Source organism: Metarhizium robertsii (assembly GCF_000187425.2).
Source record: "Metarhizium robertsii ARSEF 23 chromosome Unknown MAA_Scf_9, whole genome shotgun sequence".
Lineage (NCBI taxonomy): Eukaryota > Fungi > Ascomycota > Sordariomycetes > Hypocreales > Clavicipitaceae > Metarhizium > Metarhizium robertsii.
Genome location: NW_011942237.1, coordinates 406,339 through 423,146, shown reverse-complemented (window position 1 = coordinate 423,146; position 16,808 = coordinate 406,339). Strand labels below are relative to the sequence as shown.

The 16,808-nt window shown below is 52.7% G+C and overlaps 7 protein-coding genes across 7 annotated transcripts; 3 read left to right on the top strand and 4 right to left on the bottom strand.

The window, feature by feature from the left end:
- Positions 1-472: 472 nt before the first annotated feature.
- MAA_01499 (Heat shock protein DnaJ) lies at positions 473-1,827 on the top strand (the record flags this gene model as incomplete). Its single annotated transcript, XM_007819497.1, has 3 exons — positions 473-552; positions 734-1,472; positions 1,534-1,827. 3 exons carry the CDS (start codon positions 473-475, stop codon positions 1,825-1,827), a joined length of 1,113 nt encoding a protein of 370 aa, XP_007817688.1.
- A 1,121-nt stretch (positions 1,828-2,948) lies between these two features.
- MAA_01500 (HAD-like domain protein) lies at positions 2,949-3,750 on the top strand (the record flags this gene model as incomplete). Its single annotated transcript, XM_007819498.1, has 2 exons — positions 2,949-2,957; positions 3,010-3,750. 2 exons carry the CDS (start codon positions 2,949-2,951, stop codon positions 3,748-3,750), a joined length of 750 nt encoding a protein of 249 aa, XP_007817689.1.
- A 358-nt stretch (positions 3,751-4,108) lies between these two features.
- MAA_01501 (Initiator tRNA phosphoribosyl transferase) lies at positions 4,109-5,541 on the bottom strand (the record flags this gene model as incomplete). Its single annotated transcript, XM_007819499.1, has 2 exons — positions 4,109-4,997; positions 5,159-5,541. The coding sequence occupies 2 exons, from the start codon at positions 5,539-5,541 to the stop codon at positions 4,109-4,111; spliced, it is 1,272 nt and encodes a 423-aa protein (XP_007817690.1).
- Positions 5,542-5,743: 202 nt separating this feature from the next.
- MAA_01502 (NAD(P)-binding domain protein) lies at positions 5,744-7,119 on the bottom strand (the record flags this gene model as incomplete). The annotated part of the gene is made up of 3 exons (XM_007819500.1): positions 5,744-6,807; positions 6,875-7,037; positions 7,096-7,119. 3 exons carry the CDS (start codon positions 7,117-7,119, stop codon positions 5,744-5,746), a joined length of 1,251 nt encoding a protein of 416 aa, XP_007817691.1.
- Positions 7,120-7,939: 820 nt separating this feature from the next.
- On the top strand, positions 7,940-8,890 carry MAA_01503 (dihydrodipicolinate synthase; the record flags this gene model as incomplete). The annotated part of the gene is made up of 1 exon (XM_007819501.1): positions 7,940-8,890. The coding sequence occupies one exon, from the start codon at positions 7,940-7,942 to the stop codon at positions 8,888-8,890; it is 951 nt and encodes a 316-aa protein (XP_007817692.1).
- A 315-nt stretch (positions 8,891-9,205) lies between these two features.
- On the bottom strand, positions 9,206-9,722 carry MAA_01504 (Protein kinase-like protein; the record flags this gene model as incomplete). Its single annotated transcript, XM_007819502.2, has 2 exons — positions 9,206-9,463; positions 9,513-9,722. 2 exons carry the CDS (start codon positions 9,720-9,722, stop codon positions 9,206-9,208), a joined length of 468 nt encoding a protein of 155 aa, XP_007817693.2.
- A 3,096-nt stretch (positions 9,723-12,818) lies between these two features.
- On the bottom strand, positions 12,819-14,969 carry MAA_01505 (transient receptor potential ion channel; the record flags this gene model as incomplete). The annotated part of the gene is made up of 1 exon (XM_007819503.2): positions 12,819-14,969. The coding sequence occupies one exon, from the start codon at positions 14,967-14,969 to the stop codon at positions 12,819-12,821; it is 2,151 nt and encodes a 716-aa protein (XP_007817694.2).
- Between the last annotated feature and the right edge of the window lie 1,839 nt (positions 14,970-16,808).

Below are 16,808 nucleotides of genomic sequence, written 5' to 3'. Positions count from 1 at the left end.
TATCCAGGTACTTGGCTCAAGCTCCAGGACGGTCAGCTAATATTTCCCCACTTTGCGTCATAGTCAGAGCCTGTTCAGAAGCTTTGTTGGTCAACTGGTGGCTTCGGGCATGGAAATCTGCCGCTGCCGCTACCGCCGCTGGTCGCTGAAATGCGGATACACCTGAAAGAAGCTCCCAGAAGGCTCCCCCACTCTCTTCCCACTCTTCCTCCCAGGTGCCACTGTGCCAGGCCGCTTCATTCTCGCTCCCGCAACCAACTTCTCCCTTTCAACCAAGTCGTGCATCTCCTTTCTTCTCCCTTCTATTCTGCTCAGAGACACTGAGGTAGGAATTTGACGAATCAAAAGCAATCAACTCGCATCCAAAAAAACAAGAGAAGAAATCCTACGATAACAATATCTGGTGGCATGTGGTACAAAGTCTAAAGTCTTAAAGAAGAACCCAGAGCAACGCCATTGATCGACACGCAACATGGTCAAGGAAACGAAGCTTTACGATACCTTGGTAGTCAAGCCAGAGGCTACTCAAGACGAGATTAAAAAGGCTTATAGGTATGCATCATTTCGTTCTGGTGATTCCGGGCTTCACGTTGCCAACGGATTGTCGGTGTGCTTCAATTGAGCTTGGCGCTCGATCTGGTGACATACCAGTGGCAACACCATTGGTGACGAAGCTCGATCTCTATTTTCTCTGCATCAATCGAATAATAAACCTGCTAACACATCTCTACAGAAAAGTAGCCTTGAAATGGCATCCCGACAAAAATAAGGGCAGCCCCGATGCGGCGGAAAAGTTCAAGGAGTGCTCACAAGCCTACGAGATCCTTTCGGACCCCGAGAAGCGTAAGGTCTATGACCAATATGGTCTCGAATTCCTTCTGAGGGGAGGAGGTGCCCCTCCTCCCGAAGGTGCTGGGGGCTTCCCTGGCGGCCCTGGCGGCATGCCTGGTGGAGGCTTTGGCGGATTCGATTTTGGAAGCGGAGGTATGCCTGGTGGAGGCACTCGGACTTTCCACTTCAGCACGGGCGGCGGCCCCGGCGACGGATTCAACTTCAACAATCCAGAAGACATCTTCGCTGAATTTATGCGGCAACAGAGCGGGGGCATGCACGGAGACGAGGACATGCCGGGTATCTTCTCGTCGTTTGGCAGCGGCGGCGGTAGCCGTTCCGGCCGCACAAGAATGAGATCGTCGGGTTTTGGTGAAGCACGACAACGTGAGCATACACCAGAAATTTCGACAGTGGAGCGGCCTCTACCATTGTCCTTGGAAGAGTTGTATAATGGAGTCACCAAAAAGATGAAGATTAAGCGCAAGACGTTCGACGAGACCGGCAAGCGGGTCCAGACAGACCAGATTTTGGAAGTTCCCATCAAGCCGGGCCTGAAGAAGGGTTCGAAAATCAAGTTCAACGGCGTGGGAGATCAGGTCGAAGGAGGTCGACAAGATTTACATTTCATCGTGGAGGAGGTAAGAACACTTTCCTTTCCAATCACATTTCTGCGACGGTTAATCACTAACTGTTTGATAGAAGGAGCATGTCCTCTTCAAGCGAGAAGATAACGACCTTATACACACCGTGGTTCTGGACCTCAAGGAAGCCCTCACTGGGTGGAAGAGAACCGTCACCACCATCGAAGGCAAGCAACTCAACCTGGACAAGGGTGGGCCGACGCAACCTGGAAGCGAAGATCGGTACCCCGGCCTGGGCATGCCCATCTCCAAGAAGCCCGGTCAGCGGGGTGACTTTGTGATCAGGTACAAGGTCAACTTCCCTTCGAGTTTGACGGCGGCTCAGAAGCAGCAGTTGAGGGAAATTTTGTAAGGAGCAGTGGGCGATGACTATGAAGCGGAAGCGTGTTTGGAAACCAGCGGGCTGTAGTGTTATACTGCTGAGCGGTTTTGACGATTATGACGACACAAGATGCAGAAAAAAAAATACTGTGGGATATGTGGCGTTATAAGGATTGGTATACTTTAATGTATTTTTTATTTGTTGGCCAAGTCTGCATTTCAGGGTCGCATGCATAGCAGGATTGCATTTGGGCAAGTCACCTGTACGACGGTAGATAATAATCAAGGTTCTTGGCATGCATTGTAAGTGAGATTGCGAGGACCGATTCGACTGCAAGAAACACTGATGGTGAGTGACAGATGATTCTGGTGCGAACCCCAGAACGGGCCGATTTGTTGAAGAATGCGGGTGATTTCCTGATTGTTGACCCACCAGGCTGCATACCGATACGATAATAAAATGTGCGTTTATCGCTTCTAGACAGCGAGTTATGATGCCAAATTTGATGCACCATATGTCGAAAACAAGAGACAACCAGGTGAGAACGCTCATCATAGAATGCCGACACGGGAAGGGCCGGTAATAATACCTGAAGACACCCGCGCAACAATGGACAAGGGTCAATCGTCGATGACGCCAGGGGCGGCGGGCGAGGATGGAGGGGGCGGGGTGCTGATGTTTCCCCTCCAATCGCGCCAGGGCCAATCTGGCAACCAGCTGGATCTCGGGTCGCCTTGGCTTGCGTGTGCTACGGATAACAACGCCTGGCTGAAATTGAGGTATTTTCGTGCACGTGTACAAAGTTGACAACCCGGCTTGGCTAGAATCTACCTGCTTCAAGCTGAGTGCCACGTTGTATGTGACCACGGCTTGTGATGTTGGGCAGGAGTGACAGGAGGCTGGCTTGCCTTGGTTGAACAAGATCCCCACCCTTTCTCCCCCCTTGGGATGGTAGCCAACTTGAGTCTGTAAAATAAAACTACTGCTACTTGCTCTGTGCTGTGGCCGATTTTCATCTTTCGCCGTGCTTTTCCAGCGCATTGTGGTCTACTTTTTTTTGTTTTTTTCATCCTCTGGCCCCGATTGTTTCATCTTGCTTCGGCAAACAGATTTTTTGTACTCGAGACTTTAGCGTGCAAATATCACCCAAAATGTCCAAGGTGTGCTCCCTCAGCCCGGGCGCCTCTCCCAAATACAAATGCTAATTTGCAGATCAACACCCTCCTCTTCGACTGTGACAACACCCTCGTCCTCTCGGAGGAACTCGCCTTCGAAGCATGTGCCGGCCTCATCAACCAGATCTGCGCGGAGCGCGGCATCAAGAAGGAGTTCACCGGCGAATCTCTCATTGTAGAGTTTGTTGGCCAGAACTTCCGCGGCATGCTGACCACTCTCCAGAAGGAGAATGGTATTGAAATCGCTCCAGATGACATGGAGAAGTACGTCCGTATGGAGGAGGATGCCGTCATTGCCAAGCTCAAGGCCTCGCTGCGGCCATGCCCTGGCGTGGATGAGCAGCTGGAGAAGCTGGCTGCCTCCAAGAAGTACCTCCTTGCAGTCGTTTCGTCTTCTGCATTTCGTCGTGTCAAGGCATCTGTGGACAAGGTTGGCCAGGACAAGTACTTTAAGAACGAAAAGGGCGAGGATCTGATTTACTCTGCCGCTACAAGCCTGGAGAAGCCTACGAGCAAGCCTGACCCGGCTATCTATCTGCACGCGTTGAAGACGCTGGGCAAGACGGCTGGGGAGGCTGTGGCGATTGAGGATAGCAAGAGCGGTACGCTGAGTGCTACAAGGGCTGGCATCAAGACGATTGGGTACGTTGGGCCGTATGCGGATGATAAGAAGGCCGAGATGGAGAAGGTCTTGACTGATGCGGGCGCGGTGATTATTATGCGGGACTGGAAGGAATTCCCGGCCGCTCTGGAAAAAATCGAGTCTGGGGCTCTGTAAGCATAGAGGTGGTATTTGGAATGCGGCGTGTTGGCCGGCCTGCTGAGATATTACACACGCCCTTGACTTTGGAGCTGAAGAATAGTTTAGGTCAATGATGGCTGGGCCATGTGCCTGGCCAATTTTACGTCTGGTACAAATCAAATGTAATTCACATCATGTTCACGCCTAGCAGCCGCGCAGTCGTGTTCATTTGATGCATCATTTCGTCCAATCCATCAAGAAACTATTCACGCTCTGTAGCGTCTGTCTACTAGGATTCGCCCCTGGGTAGGCCGTCATGATTCTTGCCAGTCTCATCTTGACCAGTGTTTTTGTGAACCTGGCAGTCTCGTCCGGCACGCGGAACTGTCCCTCGTCATCGAACAAGTAGCACGACAGAGCGAGCGCCGCGCCCACAGAGGTATCCTTGCCCGACTCGCAAGCTACCGTCACCCTGGCCTGCGGATCCCTCTGCAGGCACGCCGACGCAAAGTCGCATATGTACGGCAGCGCGGTCCTCAGGTTCCTGCTGGCCGTCTTGTGCCTGCCCAGCCCGACCTCCATGGACGCAGCGGACTTGGCCCACTGGTCCTTGGGCGTGGTCGCGCTCGTCAGCGAGATGCAGCAGCCGGCGCCTGGCGGCGGGGGCAGCGCGCACACGGATATCTGCGGCGTCAGGCGGGTCGTCGGGTTGTTGTCGGGCGCGGATGCCGGCGTCGCCTGTGCCGCCGGGGACGGGGACAGGGACGCGATGAGGCCCGGCAGCTCTGGCTCCGGCGTGGACAGGAGGATGTCCCGGTTGGCCCAGAAGGCGGCGGGCGTCAGGCCGTGCGCCCAGTTTTCCGTGTCGTCGGCCGCGCCTTGGATGTAGCCGTTGGAGTCGATCTCGCTGGACGACGTGTTGCGGCGGGAGGCGGTGAGGCAAATCACCGGCCTGTAGGAGGCGTATATGGTGCCGGGGGCTGTTTGGTCTTGGGCCTCTGGGGAGGGCTCGGGGGGCAGGGCGTGCGTTTCGGGGCCGAGCGCCGAGTCTTGCGTGACCCAGAATGGGCGCAGCGGTTTCGTTATCTTGGGCAGATCCTGGAGGTGGAGGGCTTTGAAGGAGGCGACGAACTGCGGGACGAGGGCGGTGATTTGGGCGTGCGTGGTGGGCAGGAGGTGTGGCGGGAGGAAGAGCTGGGAGGAGCGCGGGTGCGAGGGCAGCAGGACGGTGTTGAGGACGGTGCACCAGATTGGAATTGTGGTCGAGAGGGCGTCGGGCATTCCTGGTGTTGTTGTTAGATGGAGGATGTGGTGAGATTGGGATGGTGGTGGTGGTTGTGTGTACGCTTGCCCCGTCTCGTAGAATCGACAATGATTATCCTGACCAGATTAGCTTGGCTTGTCTGGGGAAAGGGGCAATGAGATGGTGTAGCGTATCCATTACCCGTCGTGCTTCTCAATCATGTCGAGTAGATGGAGGTTGAGCCTCCGGGTGCTAAACTTCCACGCCCGCTCATGGCCATCGGTGCTCTTGAAGTACGCAGAGGCGTACTTGTCCCCGGGCGGGATGTACCAGCTTCCGCAGCGTTCGTTGGCAACCAAGGGGCGCGGGGCTCGTTCCTGGGTTTCCTGGTTCGCGTTATCATTTGACGGCGGCTGCTTGAGTGCCTGGGCGGCTTGGTGGACGAATTCGGCGTCGGAGAGGATGGACGTGAGGCGGTTGTGGATGCTGAGGGTGGAGCGTTTGAGGGACGTGAGGAGTGTGGACAGGGATGGCTGCGAGGGGAATACTATGTCGTTTATGTTTATGGTGTTGGGGTTCGTCATGGTGGTTGATGGGCGTGGAGTTTGTGAGTCTTGACTCGGTCTCTCGAGGTTGAAATTTCGTGGTTGAATTTGGATCCACAATTTCATCACTTACACACCCCAGCTCATGCTTGGGGTTTTTTTTTTTGATGCCATCATGATGTGAACCAGAATAGGGAGTATATATATTTTTGATAAAGAAAAATTAGCTAGCAGCTACATGCTACATCAGCTTCCAAGTATTTCCCTCGACAACGATGGCAATTTCCCTCCCCTCGTCGATACTCCGCCTTCCAGCCTCCAGAATGGCCGTCGTGGCAATCGTGTTGCCGAGTGTCGGTAAGCCCTTTGAATCCAAATCCTCGGGCTTCAGCCGTCCCTCATTGACGGCCGTGCACCCGTCCACAAACTTCTCGAGCGAAATGTACCCATAGCCGGTCTGGCCGTTGAAGTTGCCGTCCTCGTCGGGCGCATAGCGCATGTAGAAAGGGTTGAACCACTGAATCTGACCGGCGGCGTCGTCGGCAACGTCGTAGCCGCGGTGAGCCTGGTCTACGCGGATCTCGCCATTAGATGCCAGATAGTGAAAGTACTGGTTTGTGTGGACGCCAGCACGCTCGGGTGCCGTCCACGAAGACGTGTACACGGCGACAGCGCGCTTGGACGGGTCGCCCGTCTTGGCCCAGGTGACGAGCAGGGAGATGGTGTCTTCTGTCTCGGCGACGCAGCCCAAGTCTGTGGCCACGCCCTTGGACGACGAGGCCGACACCTTGACGGGCAGATAGCCCAGCTGCTGGACCATGGAGTCGCAGATATCGATGTGGTGGCTGTTGAGGTAGTACGAGATGTCCGACTCCCGTCCCGCCCACGACTTGAACGTCTCGAGCTGGTACTTGGGCTGCGACATGTAGCTGTAGAAGTAGTTGAAGTCGCCGAGCGTCTTGGCCTTGAACCGGGCGTCCGAGTAGGCCGGGTCGAAGCGCTTGTGGTGCTCGACAAAGACGTAGACGCCCTTTTCGCGGGCGCGCCGCAACAGGTCCTGGTGATGGGAGAGCTCCTTGACGGCGGGCTTGGTGAGAAGCACATGGATGCCGCGCTCGATGGCGTACAGCGCAATGGGATAGTGCGTCGGGTCGGGGGTGAATACGGTGATGGCGTCGCCGGGGGAGAGACGGTCAATGGCCGTCTTGTAGGCGTCTGGGTCCTTTTGGTCGTTGGCCGGGAAGCTGTCGAAGGAGGTGTCGAGCCCGTTGTAGACTTGGGTGATATTTTTGTCCAAGTGCTGGCCTGGATGTTGTCACATGAGTTTCCAGAACTTGAGGAAGATGAAGTCTTGTATAAAAATGAGACGTACGAATGGCGGGAAACTTGGAGCCGTTGACGCCAACCATGCCCAGCTTGTCGACTTTGCCGCGACGACGCAAATCAAACAGCGTGAGGCCTACGACGCCAACTTTCTTGTCCGAACCTGATGCTCCTGTGCCCACAAAGCCCGTAGTGTATTCGCCAGTGCCAATCTAGCCTTGTAAGCTGGGGAGGGGTTTCCAATGAGGGCTGGGAAAAGTGTTGTCGTACCATTAAAACATTTGGAGGTGCCATTTTGAAGATTGTCAGCTGTTGGGAGGGGGAGGGACGTGGTATCTTGAAACCGGCAAAATAAAATATAAAGGCAACAAACGAGCAGCTGCTAGTGAGGGAAAATAGCAAAATGCGAAGTAGATGGATGAACTGGCAGCGCCGTGTTGAAGACTGCGACCAAGTACGAGTAGGATGTGCGAGCGTTGAGACTTGAGAGTCTGCGACACTGTGGAGCTATGCACTTTACCCCAGCTTAAGCTACCCGATGGCTAATGAGTGAACGCGGGGCATTGACCAGCGGCAACAGCTCTGACGTGCCGCTCATCGCGGCAATTGACTGTGCCCTCTGATTGGTGGAACATTATTCCGTCGTGAATTTATCCTCCATAGCCGTCGTCTCGTCTGCGACATCGGCTCTCGGTGTCTCAGCGCGCGAGATGCGTCTGTGCCAGAGGACTACATCGGAGAGCATGAGCGGGCTCAAGGGTTTTTATATTCAAGTGTAAAAGGTCGCCTGATGCTGAATGCATTTACCCGCAGTCCTGCAGCTGACCCCGAGTCGAGCTGGAGTAGCTTGGTGCTTCGGCCCCGCCCCGCGCTCGCCCGAGATGCCGTCCAGGTACGTACGTACACGGAATATTGGACCCCTCAATGCCCCTCCATGGCTATTTGTGACAATGTTCCGTCGGGTGAACAAGTTATAAACCGACGCGGCTCCTACTTGCTTCCCACCGCTAACTGTTTGATTTTATGCTTTATTTTGTTTCCAATATCACCTGCCGCCTAGTCCTGTATTCTATAGAGTATTTAAGTTTTATCAATCACGTAGAAGATACTCGAAATGCCGGCAAGACGCTCTTTACCCGTGGGCATATACGCCCCAACCATGACCTTCTTCGACCCTGAAACCGAAGATGTCGACATCCCGACGATCAAGAAGCACGCCCAGCGCCTTATCCGCGATGGCCTGGTAGGTCTCGTCACCATGGGCTCAAACGGTGAAGCCGTCCACTGCACCAGAGAAGAGAAGCTAGCCGTCACAAAGGCCACCCGCGAGGCCCTCGACGAGGCTGGCTTCACCTCGACGCCCATCATTCTGGGTGCCACCGAGGGCAGCGTTAGAGGGACAGTCGAATTGAGCAAGCTGGCTGCGGAAGCCGGCGCCGATTACACCCTCTTGCTGCCCCCGTCTTATTACCGCGCCCAGACCGACGAGGAGTCCATCGTCGACTATTTCACTGCTGTGGCAGACGCCAGTCCTCTCCCCGTCATCATCTACAACTACCCCGGCGCCGTGTCCGGAATTGACCTGGACAGCGACGTCCTCATAAAGCTGGGGCAGCATCCCAATATTGTCGGCACAAAGTTCACTTGCGGCAACACTGGCAAGTTGACCCGTGTGGCCCTCGGCACCAACGCCAAGACCCCCTTCCAGGAGGGCTCAGGATACATGGCGTTTGGCGGCATGTGTGACTTCACCCTTCAGACTCTGGCTAGCGGCGGTAGCGGCATCATTGCCGGCGGCGCCAATGTCATGCCCAAGGTCTGCGCTCGTGTGTGGAACTTGTATGCGGAGGGGAAGAAGGACGAAGCCCAGGCCCTGCAGAAGATTCTGAGCCGCGGCGATTGGCCTCTGACTAAGGCTGCTATTGCCGGGACGAAGCAGGCTATTCAGATGCATTTCGGCTATGGAGGGTACCCGCGGCGGCCGTTGAAGCGATTGGACGAGGCCAGACTAAAGGCCATTGAGGAGGGTATTCGGGAGGTGATGGAGATTGAAAAGTCGTTGTAAACCTTTGCAATAGCAACAAAAGATGGGCTTGCCAGCCGTCACCGTTTATTGTGCTATGCCTCTCAAGCGGTCCGCCCAGACGCTGATACTTTCGGTATTCTCATGAAATGATGAACTGTCGCTTTATTTGTGAAAGTAGTTTCGCATATCTTGAACAATCTTGCCTTTTAGAACCGTGACCATCTCCAGAAATACACACATGAGCGACCACATGGCCGCGGCCGTATTTCTCCTTTCCACGCGAACCACCTCGTGAGCGGCATAGATGACCGTCTTGCCAGAGTCGGCCGTATTGGTCACTCTAGTCAGATTTTTCTAGATATGTGCAATTATGAAATCGGCCAGGTAGATCTGATGGTTCTTGACAATGATATTCTGCGGCTTGATGTCGCGGTGCCGCATTTTGGAATCGTGCAAATACTGAACTGCGCTCACAAGATAGCCAAAGAACCCCCTGAGCAGGGACAATTTGTCTGTCGCATTATGGTATTGGTCATAGTATTGTGAAAAGTTGTAATCTCCTACCGGCTGCATGATTAAAGCAAAATACTTGGGGTCTGAGTACTTGCCGACCTTGAGTGTGGTTAGTCGTTGGAACTCGTAGAGAAGAGGCTTTACGTACCAACGACACGCAATGCTGGTGGTCCAGTTGACTCAATACATCCAGCTTGAAGAAGTAGACAAATTTCTGTTTTCCTTTCTCAAGTTGAAATGCCTTGGGCTGAATAAAGGCTACAGATTGTGCGTCGATAATTCGGATTGTACTGAGGGCTGCAACGCAGCAGGCAGTGTGCTCAGCGTTGGTGTAGGCCTCTGCAATGTCGAAAAGCATCAATTAATGTCTGTGTGCTCCTTGTGCTCTCTCAAGGGGTCTTCAGGCTCAATCTCCTCGACAGGCTTGCCGCTCTCTATGCTTTGATGCTTGAGCCTAATTTGCCGTACTCCCGTTTCCGCCACTTCAAGCTCTGTTATCCCTGTTAACATGGCGGCCTGAACGGCCAAGCCTCGAAATGCGGCTTTGTCCTAGTTGTGATAGCTGATCCGAGTCTTGGGGAAGTGTTCTGCCAAAAGTGTCTGCAGCATCGATATCAAAGATGACGCTCCGAAAACGAATACTCGACTCAAGCCCTTCTTGGAAACCTTTCCATAACCCAGGGCTTCGTCTGTAGCTGCAAGGCAATAACGAAATAAGCCTGAACACAGGCTCTCGAATTTCGCCTTGGTTGTAGAAGCGGTAAAATCGAGGCCATCGTCGAATGATTCCAGTTCAATATTGTATGTCTGACTGAACGACGGCGCCAACGTCCAAGCCGAGGAGCCTGTACTCCGTGTTAGGGCGAGCTATTTCCATGTTGGCTGCAATTAGAAGCCCGTACGGGTCTGCTAAAAGTTCAAGCACGGATATTCCCGCAATCTCGACAGCGTCTATTACTTCGTTTCGCTGTTCGGTATTGAAGCTGGCGGGTATACTGATTACGGCACTGGTAACTGTGCCTCCCAAGTGAGCCTCCACCTTCGTCTTCGACCGGGAAAGCAGCATAGCAAAGAGAGATTCAGTTTTAAAATCCACAATTTCTCCTTTGTGCTTGACCCTAGCAATGGGATCTTGAGGTCGATCCGTCCACTGGTGCTGAAAGGGTAGGGCTTCGACGTGAGTCCGATGAACCGCATAACGGCCATATCGCGACGCCAGAAATGGTTTCATATTGCATATCGTGCTTTCCGGATCAGCAGACACTTTCCGCAGCGCTTCGCTGCCGATCAAGTGTCGTCCAAGGGAATCGTTTCGATTTGCCTTGTGGCTTCGCGGTAGACTGCCGCACTTATGTTGGCAGTGTCCAAGTGGATGCCGATGGCCCATTTCTTGTCGTCTTCATTTTCCATGCTCAGACCGGCGTTTAGCATCGGTTGGCGGTTTTTGCTTCATCAGACAATCCAAACACCTAAAGGCAAACCGGGGAAACCTGTGTTGGACTGACGTATCAGCGCCGTCAGCCAGCAACTCCTCAAATAGTCAAGAGGTATGGTGCCTTGTGTACTGCACCTCACGGAATGTAGGATAGTATGAAATGAAAGCGGGAATAAGGCTGATGAAGAAGATAGCTCGTGTGCAGAGACGAGCACCCTGTGCATGGTCAGCCGCACAACCCACGCTCATGCAGGCTGATGTTCCAGACCACAGGGGCAGAATCGCCGTGGGCAGACTATTCCACATACACATTCCTTGTTCTGGACGTGGATGTCTCGAAAAAAAAAAGTGACGTTGAATTCTCAATTCTGTCCGAAATGGCAGACCCTCCAAGTGTCGCCGGTCTAGCGCTGAGCATTGCCTCGCTTACATTCGAGCTCTTCTCAGGTTGGGAGAAAAGGACAAGAGAGTCGAGAGCCGGTTCTGACAGCCGGTTGCGTACAAGCCCCTGTTAGAAGCAAACAATATGCCTGGAGAATACCGCCATTTACTCGTTCGACTGCAGATGGAAAAGGAGTAGCTTCTCGGTTGGGCTGTTTTGGCGAGGGTATCAGAGAGTGAGGAATCGGTTCATCACACTCCTCGATGAAGCAGGCATACTATCCACAATGCATTTCGCGGAATGCAGATATTGTTTCTGAAGCACAAGTACAACCTGCAGCTTCAAAGCCGCCAATCTCGGTGGTCTGTCGGACCAGTCAGACAACACCTGGCCAGCGAGCCATCCACATGACAGGATTCAAGGCTTATAAACCTTTCAATCGAGGCCGATAAACCCCTGGATGGCCAAAATGTGATCCAGGACGGCGCATTGTTGGACTATTCCAATCTAAATCTCGTGCTGCACCCTTCACAAGCAGATGACCAAGACCAGCTACCCAGGTCGCTGGGGACTTTTGCACAAACGCCTGTCTGGATCGAATGGAGATACTGCCAGCCCGTGCACCGGCATCGGTCCAGAGACGCATCTCCAAGATGGCCCAGCCGTTGTGCGATCCCGAGAGACCCCGCGAATTCCATATCCCAACTTGTTTAGAGTTTGTCCAAGATGGGAAATAGACCCGACTCGTCTTCGTATTCGAAAATCAGTCGAGGATCCATCAGTGCCTATGCGCCTTTCCGATGCCCCGAGCACAAAAATGAAACCGTCTTTGACCACCAGGGTCCAGATGGCATCTCCATTCAACTCAATGGCTTCACAAGGGACTTCGAAGTAAGTATATCGTGTCTAGTGATGGTGAGTGTGGGCTTATCTCACCAGCATTGTGTGCCTTCGACTACTCACGGCCAGCTGACCGGGACGAGACAACCGAGAGACCGTTGGAGAATCCGTGGTTCGACCTGTACTGCCATCCCAAGATGCAGTTCAACGGGCTGCGAGAAGGGCGAAATGGATTCCAAAAATCGTACAATGTCTACAGTTTGGGAGTTGTCCTGTACGAGCTCGCAGTGTGGAAGCCGATTCATATCGTGTTGGGGTTGGATCGGAAGCAACGGCCCAGGGCTGCGGCGGCGAAGGGTGTCAAGACACAACATCTATCCCACAAGGCATATCCACACTTAAATCAGAGGCTGGTGACGTGTTTGCGGGCATTGTCAAGTTTTGTCTTGTCCATCTGCTGAGGCGGTTGACGACCAGACTTTGCAGCTGGAGTTTTAGGAGAACGTGGTGACGGTATCTGATGGTATCTTGGCATAGTCATTGCTGTTGTTTAGGAGATGCCAAGGCATCGTCATTTAAAGTAGGCATTATGATCTCAATTTTCATCATATTAACTAACCTCAACGAAGCCCATTTGTGCATGTTAACCCTTTAATATACATATGCTTTGCGATATCGTACTCCCCACTGCCCAAGAATGCTTGACGGACTTGAATATTACTCATATCCTGCCCCCCGTTTCCATGGACTGATTGCTGGTGTTAGCGGGCATAGATTCAACTAGGTCCGGTGGAAACTCACCTTGAATTGTTTACCTGCCGGTAAGACGGCGGTGCGCCTCCATACGGTCCAACGCTGGGAGTAGGAGACGGGGTTCGGAATGGACTTTGCTCCCTGCTGGACGGGAACAGCGGCATAGACGGGTTTACCGGTGAAGACGGGCTAGCAGATCGGTTGCCGCCATGCATCGGATGAAGATGCCCGTCATCTTCCAAGTCCAGCTGCGCCTTGTATCCTCCTTTGTCACCACGGGCCGTGGCAGCCAAGGCGTCCAGTTCGGTGGTGGTTGTCAGATGAGTCTGTGATCGCATAAACGAAGCACGATCATCAGCCATGTACTGATAGCGCGCGTCTGGATTTTTCCGGAAGAAGGTAAAGATCGTGGAAATAATGACCATAAGTAGCAGAATCAATGAAAACGCAGCATTAAGAACGAAAAATACAACGCCCACGGCGCCAATAACAATACCCGGTGCACCGAAAACGTCGGAGAAGATCAGCAAGCAAATTGCATTTACAAAATTTACCGCATAGATGCCGATGTTGAACGAATTGGTCGACTTATCCATCCAGGGACGCAGGACAGCACATGCAATAAGAGCAGCTAGTTCAAGGATGAGGAAGCCGATTGCCTGTGCAAGGCCAGCTTTTTGCGCAAAGGCGACAAACATGGCCTTGATTAGGATATAACCGAGGACCGGGACAATAAAGTAATAGGCCGAGGCACGGAATTGGATATATAGAAATCCCCATTTGTTTAAGGCTTGCGGATCGGAGAAGAGAATATAGGCCGGATTTCTATGCATGGTAATTGACCGACGCGCAATTCGAATGACCTTACTAGAACCCCAACCGAGAATGACGGAAACAGCGGCAAAGAAGACCACGGCCAAGATTGCCAATGCTGGCGAATCGATTTGTGTCAGTTCCCACAGGCAAAGAATGGCAATCTGCGGGTAGCCAATAAGGCACACGCGGAACATGATGCCCTTGAGAATAATACGCCAGCCGTTTCGAAATTCCAGAAACTTGTCCTTGGATACGAGGCCTCTTGATGCAAACAACTCGAGAATTCCCTTGAATGCGACAACACCGATGGCGGTGACGATGACGAACAAGGAGAACCAGACTAGACCCGTGAGGAAGAGGTTAGTCGACTCAATTTTGGCTCGGAATGCCACACGTTGGATGCCAAAGACCAAGTAGGACCCCGAATCATTTGTGATGTTTCCTGCACGCTTCAGGATGAGCGCCGCCGTACTAGACACACTTTCGGGAAGCATGGAGAGACCACGTTTAGCGAGTGACTCGGCGGCTTCGGCTACGTCTAGACCACGTTTCTCAACCTGAACAGAGATGGTCTTCAGAGTAGAAAAGAGGCTTGACGGCGTCCCACCGGTGGCACGTTGGTACCAAGTAAATATCTTCTGCATCCAGCTAAGGTGGATGATTCCCATGGACCACTGAAAGTTTTGGGTCCAGGCTTGCACGATCGGAGGGAGGCGGAGGCCAGTCAGTCCAACAATGGCCTGGGCCTGAAAGTACCCAAACAAGGAGAGTGAATTAGCAGCAACATGAGCAGCAGTGTTTAGATGGCCCAGTCCGCTCACGGCCGCGGACGACAAGAGGGCCAAGCCGGCGATGATGGCCGTCGCCCACTTGACGCCCTTGAGATCGACGGTTTTCCCGTTGGAAATCCTAGCCTCGACACAGGCGATTTGATCCTTGGTGTCAATCAGGACCATCTTTACGCGCACCATCGCGTCCAAATCGGGAATGCCAAAGGCAATGCCGGGGACGTCCTTGGTGCTTTCGGCAGGGACAGGAATGGTCCAGGTAAACTTGGTCTTGCCTGCCACCATGGGGCAGATACCCTCCAATCCCTTCTTCCCGCATGGATTAAAGTCGGTTTCGATGATTTTCAGACCATAGACTAGAACGACCACGTGAAATGAGACTTTTCCCTGTACAGAGGAAGTGGCGACTACATCGATAGTTGCAGAGTTGTTGGATGGTGTGTATACGACGTTGAAAAGGCTGGCCTCGAACTTGGAGTTGGTTTGGCAGCTGTTGAGTGAATTTGATATGAGCATCTTTTCGCCCGCGGCCAGTGATGGGAGAGCCACAATGGCCGCCATGATATTCGTTAACGATCGAAAGAGTCTCATTTTGGCGGTGTTTTGATCGGGGCGAGTCGGTGAATGGAAGAAAGACTAGCTTGGCCGAGCCAACTAGGAAGTGCGAATGCAGATCGACAGCGTCGACGGCGGATGGGTTTAAGAAGTCGTCATGTATGTATGCTTGCCCAGGGGGGTTTAAAATAATAGGCTCCAACTTGATCGTGTTTGGAAGGAATTCCGGGGTTGACTGAACGATATGGTCGTCGTGCGATGCCCGGGCGGGAAGATAGCTGGGCTTGGTAGGGGCTCTAGATGGAAACAAAAGGTAATCAACGAAATGTATGTACGAAGCAAAATATGCAAAGGAATGACTGTCGCGGTATATGCCTGCAAATGACCAAGGTAGCGTATGCCGTGGGATGTAAAAAAGAAGGCACGCGCACGAGGGGAAAATGCGAAACGAAAGGTAAAGTGACAGACATGCAAGGCTATGTCAATCCGGAGGGATCCCAAGGGCACGACCTGGGTGGCCCCTGCGCCTCTCCGTTGGCTGCCAAGTTGGCCTTCTGTGTTTCTTCATGTGGTCAAGCCAATTCGTATTCTATTGGCGTGACGAATCATGGATCCCTGCAGTCTTGGCGCTTGCGCCTCAGGGGTAATGGACATCTGGAGTACAGTTCCACTGGTATTTCCTGGCATGATTTTTGATGGAGGCCATTCCAGCCAGTGACGATGAGGAAAAGGATGATTGGGTCCTTTGGCTGTGGTGCAAGTCTGTTGCCGTGCCAGGCGTACTTGACGACTTGCATCCAGATGCCGTCTCTTCGCAGCCTGGTCGTGGCCGGGCGACTGCCGAAGGGCATCAATTGATGGGCTCTAGGGAGGCTTGGTGGCGACGGCATTCCCTCGAGTGAGCGGACTGTTGTTCCTGAAACATCGAGACGGGTGGCTTGGCGCTAACTACTTAAGTAGCCATGGTTTGGTTTATCACCACCGCACATGTGTCGTGAAGCAGGCTCAAAATCTTGTCCATGTCCTGTCAACTATCGTGGCCAAAGACGCTTTGTAAAGCAACTGTGAGTGGCAAAACTCTTCCTAGTGATTATCATGAATCGCCTCTCCGAGATCCGATCCCATTCCAAGGCTGGGGAGGATTTTGTAAAACAGCCTTCAAAAACAGCAAGGAAAACATGAATGCTTGGCTCTATTGGTGCGTTATGGCTCGACATCTTATTTGGCAAATGTGTCTGCCAAATTTTGGGAGGGATAGGATGAGGGCTGCGAGCTAAATGCCTGTCTTCTAGTCCATCTTTCCCCATTGCCTGTAACCACTTGCGGTTGATAGCTGATGCATGCTTGTAGATTGGTGTTGGGGCTCACCGGGTGATATCCCAGAATCCATATGCTGCTGGTTTCATAATGTGAAATAATAGCAACTAGGAGAAGGGCGGTGGTGATGCCAGTGATGACGAAATTTCTGTACCAGCGCCTCGCTATAATTTGAAATAGCATTGCTATCATTGGGCAGCTTGTTTCATGCGCCTTTTCTTTCTCATTCCATCTGAATAGTCAGTAATAGGCTCACTGGCAGGCAGAACAAGCCACTTGTGCCGGACTAAGTGTAACTTATATCGAGGATTAGACAGAGGATACTGAACTATGATGCAGTTCATTCTCTGAAAAATAGAGATGTGAGGCCTGCTAGCTAAGTCGAGGAGAGAGAAGGGGGCTGACGAAAGGCTGGACACGCACTGCATTGCCTTCAAACGACGTGCAGCCCAGAACTATCTGAACCAGCCCTTAGAGATTTTGAAAACATTGTGCAATAAAGAGAGATAAGTATTCCATATTGACCAATGAGTTATTCTTTTTGTTACTGGTGGTTCC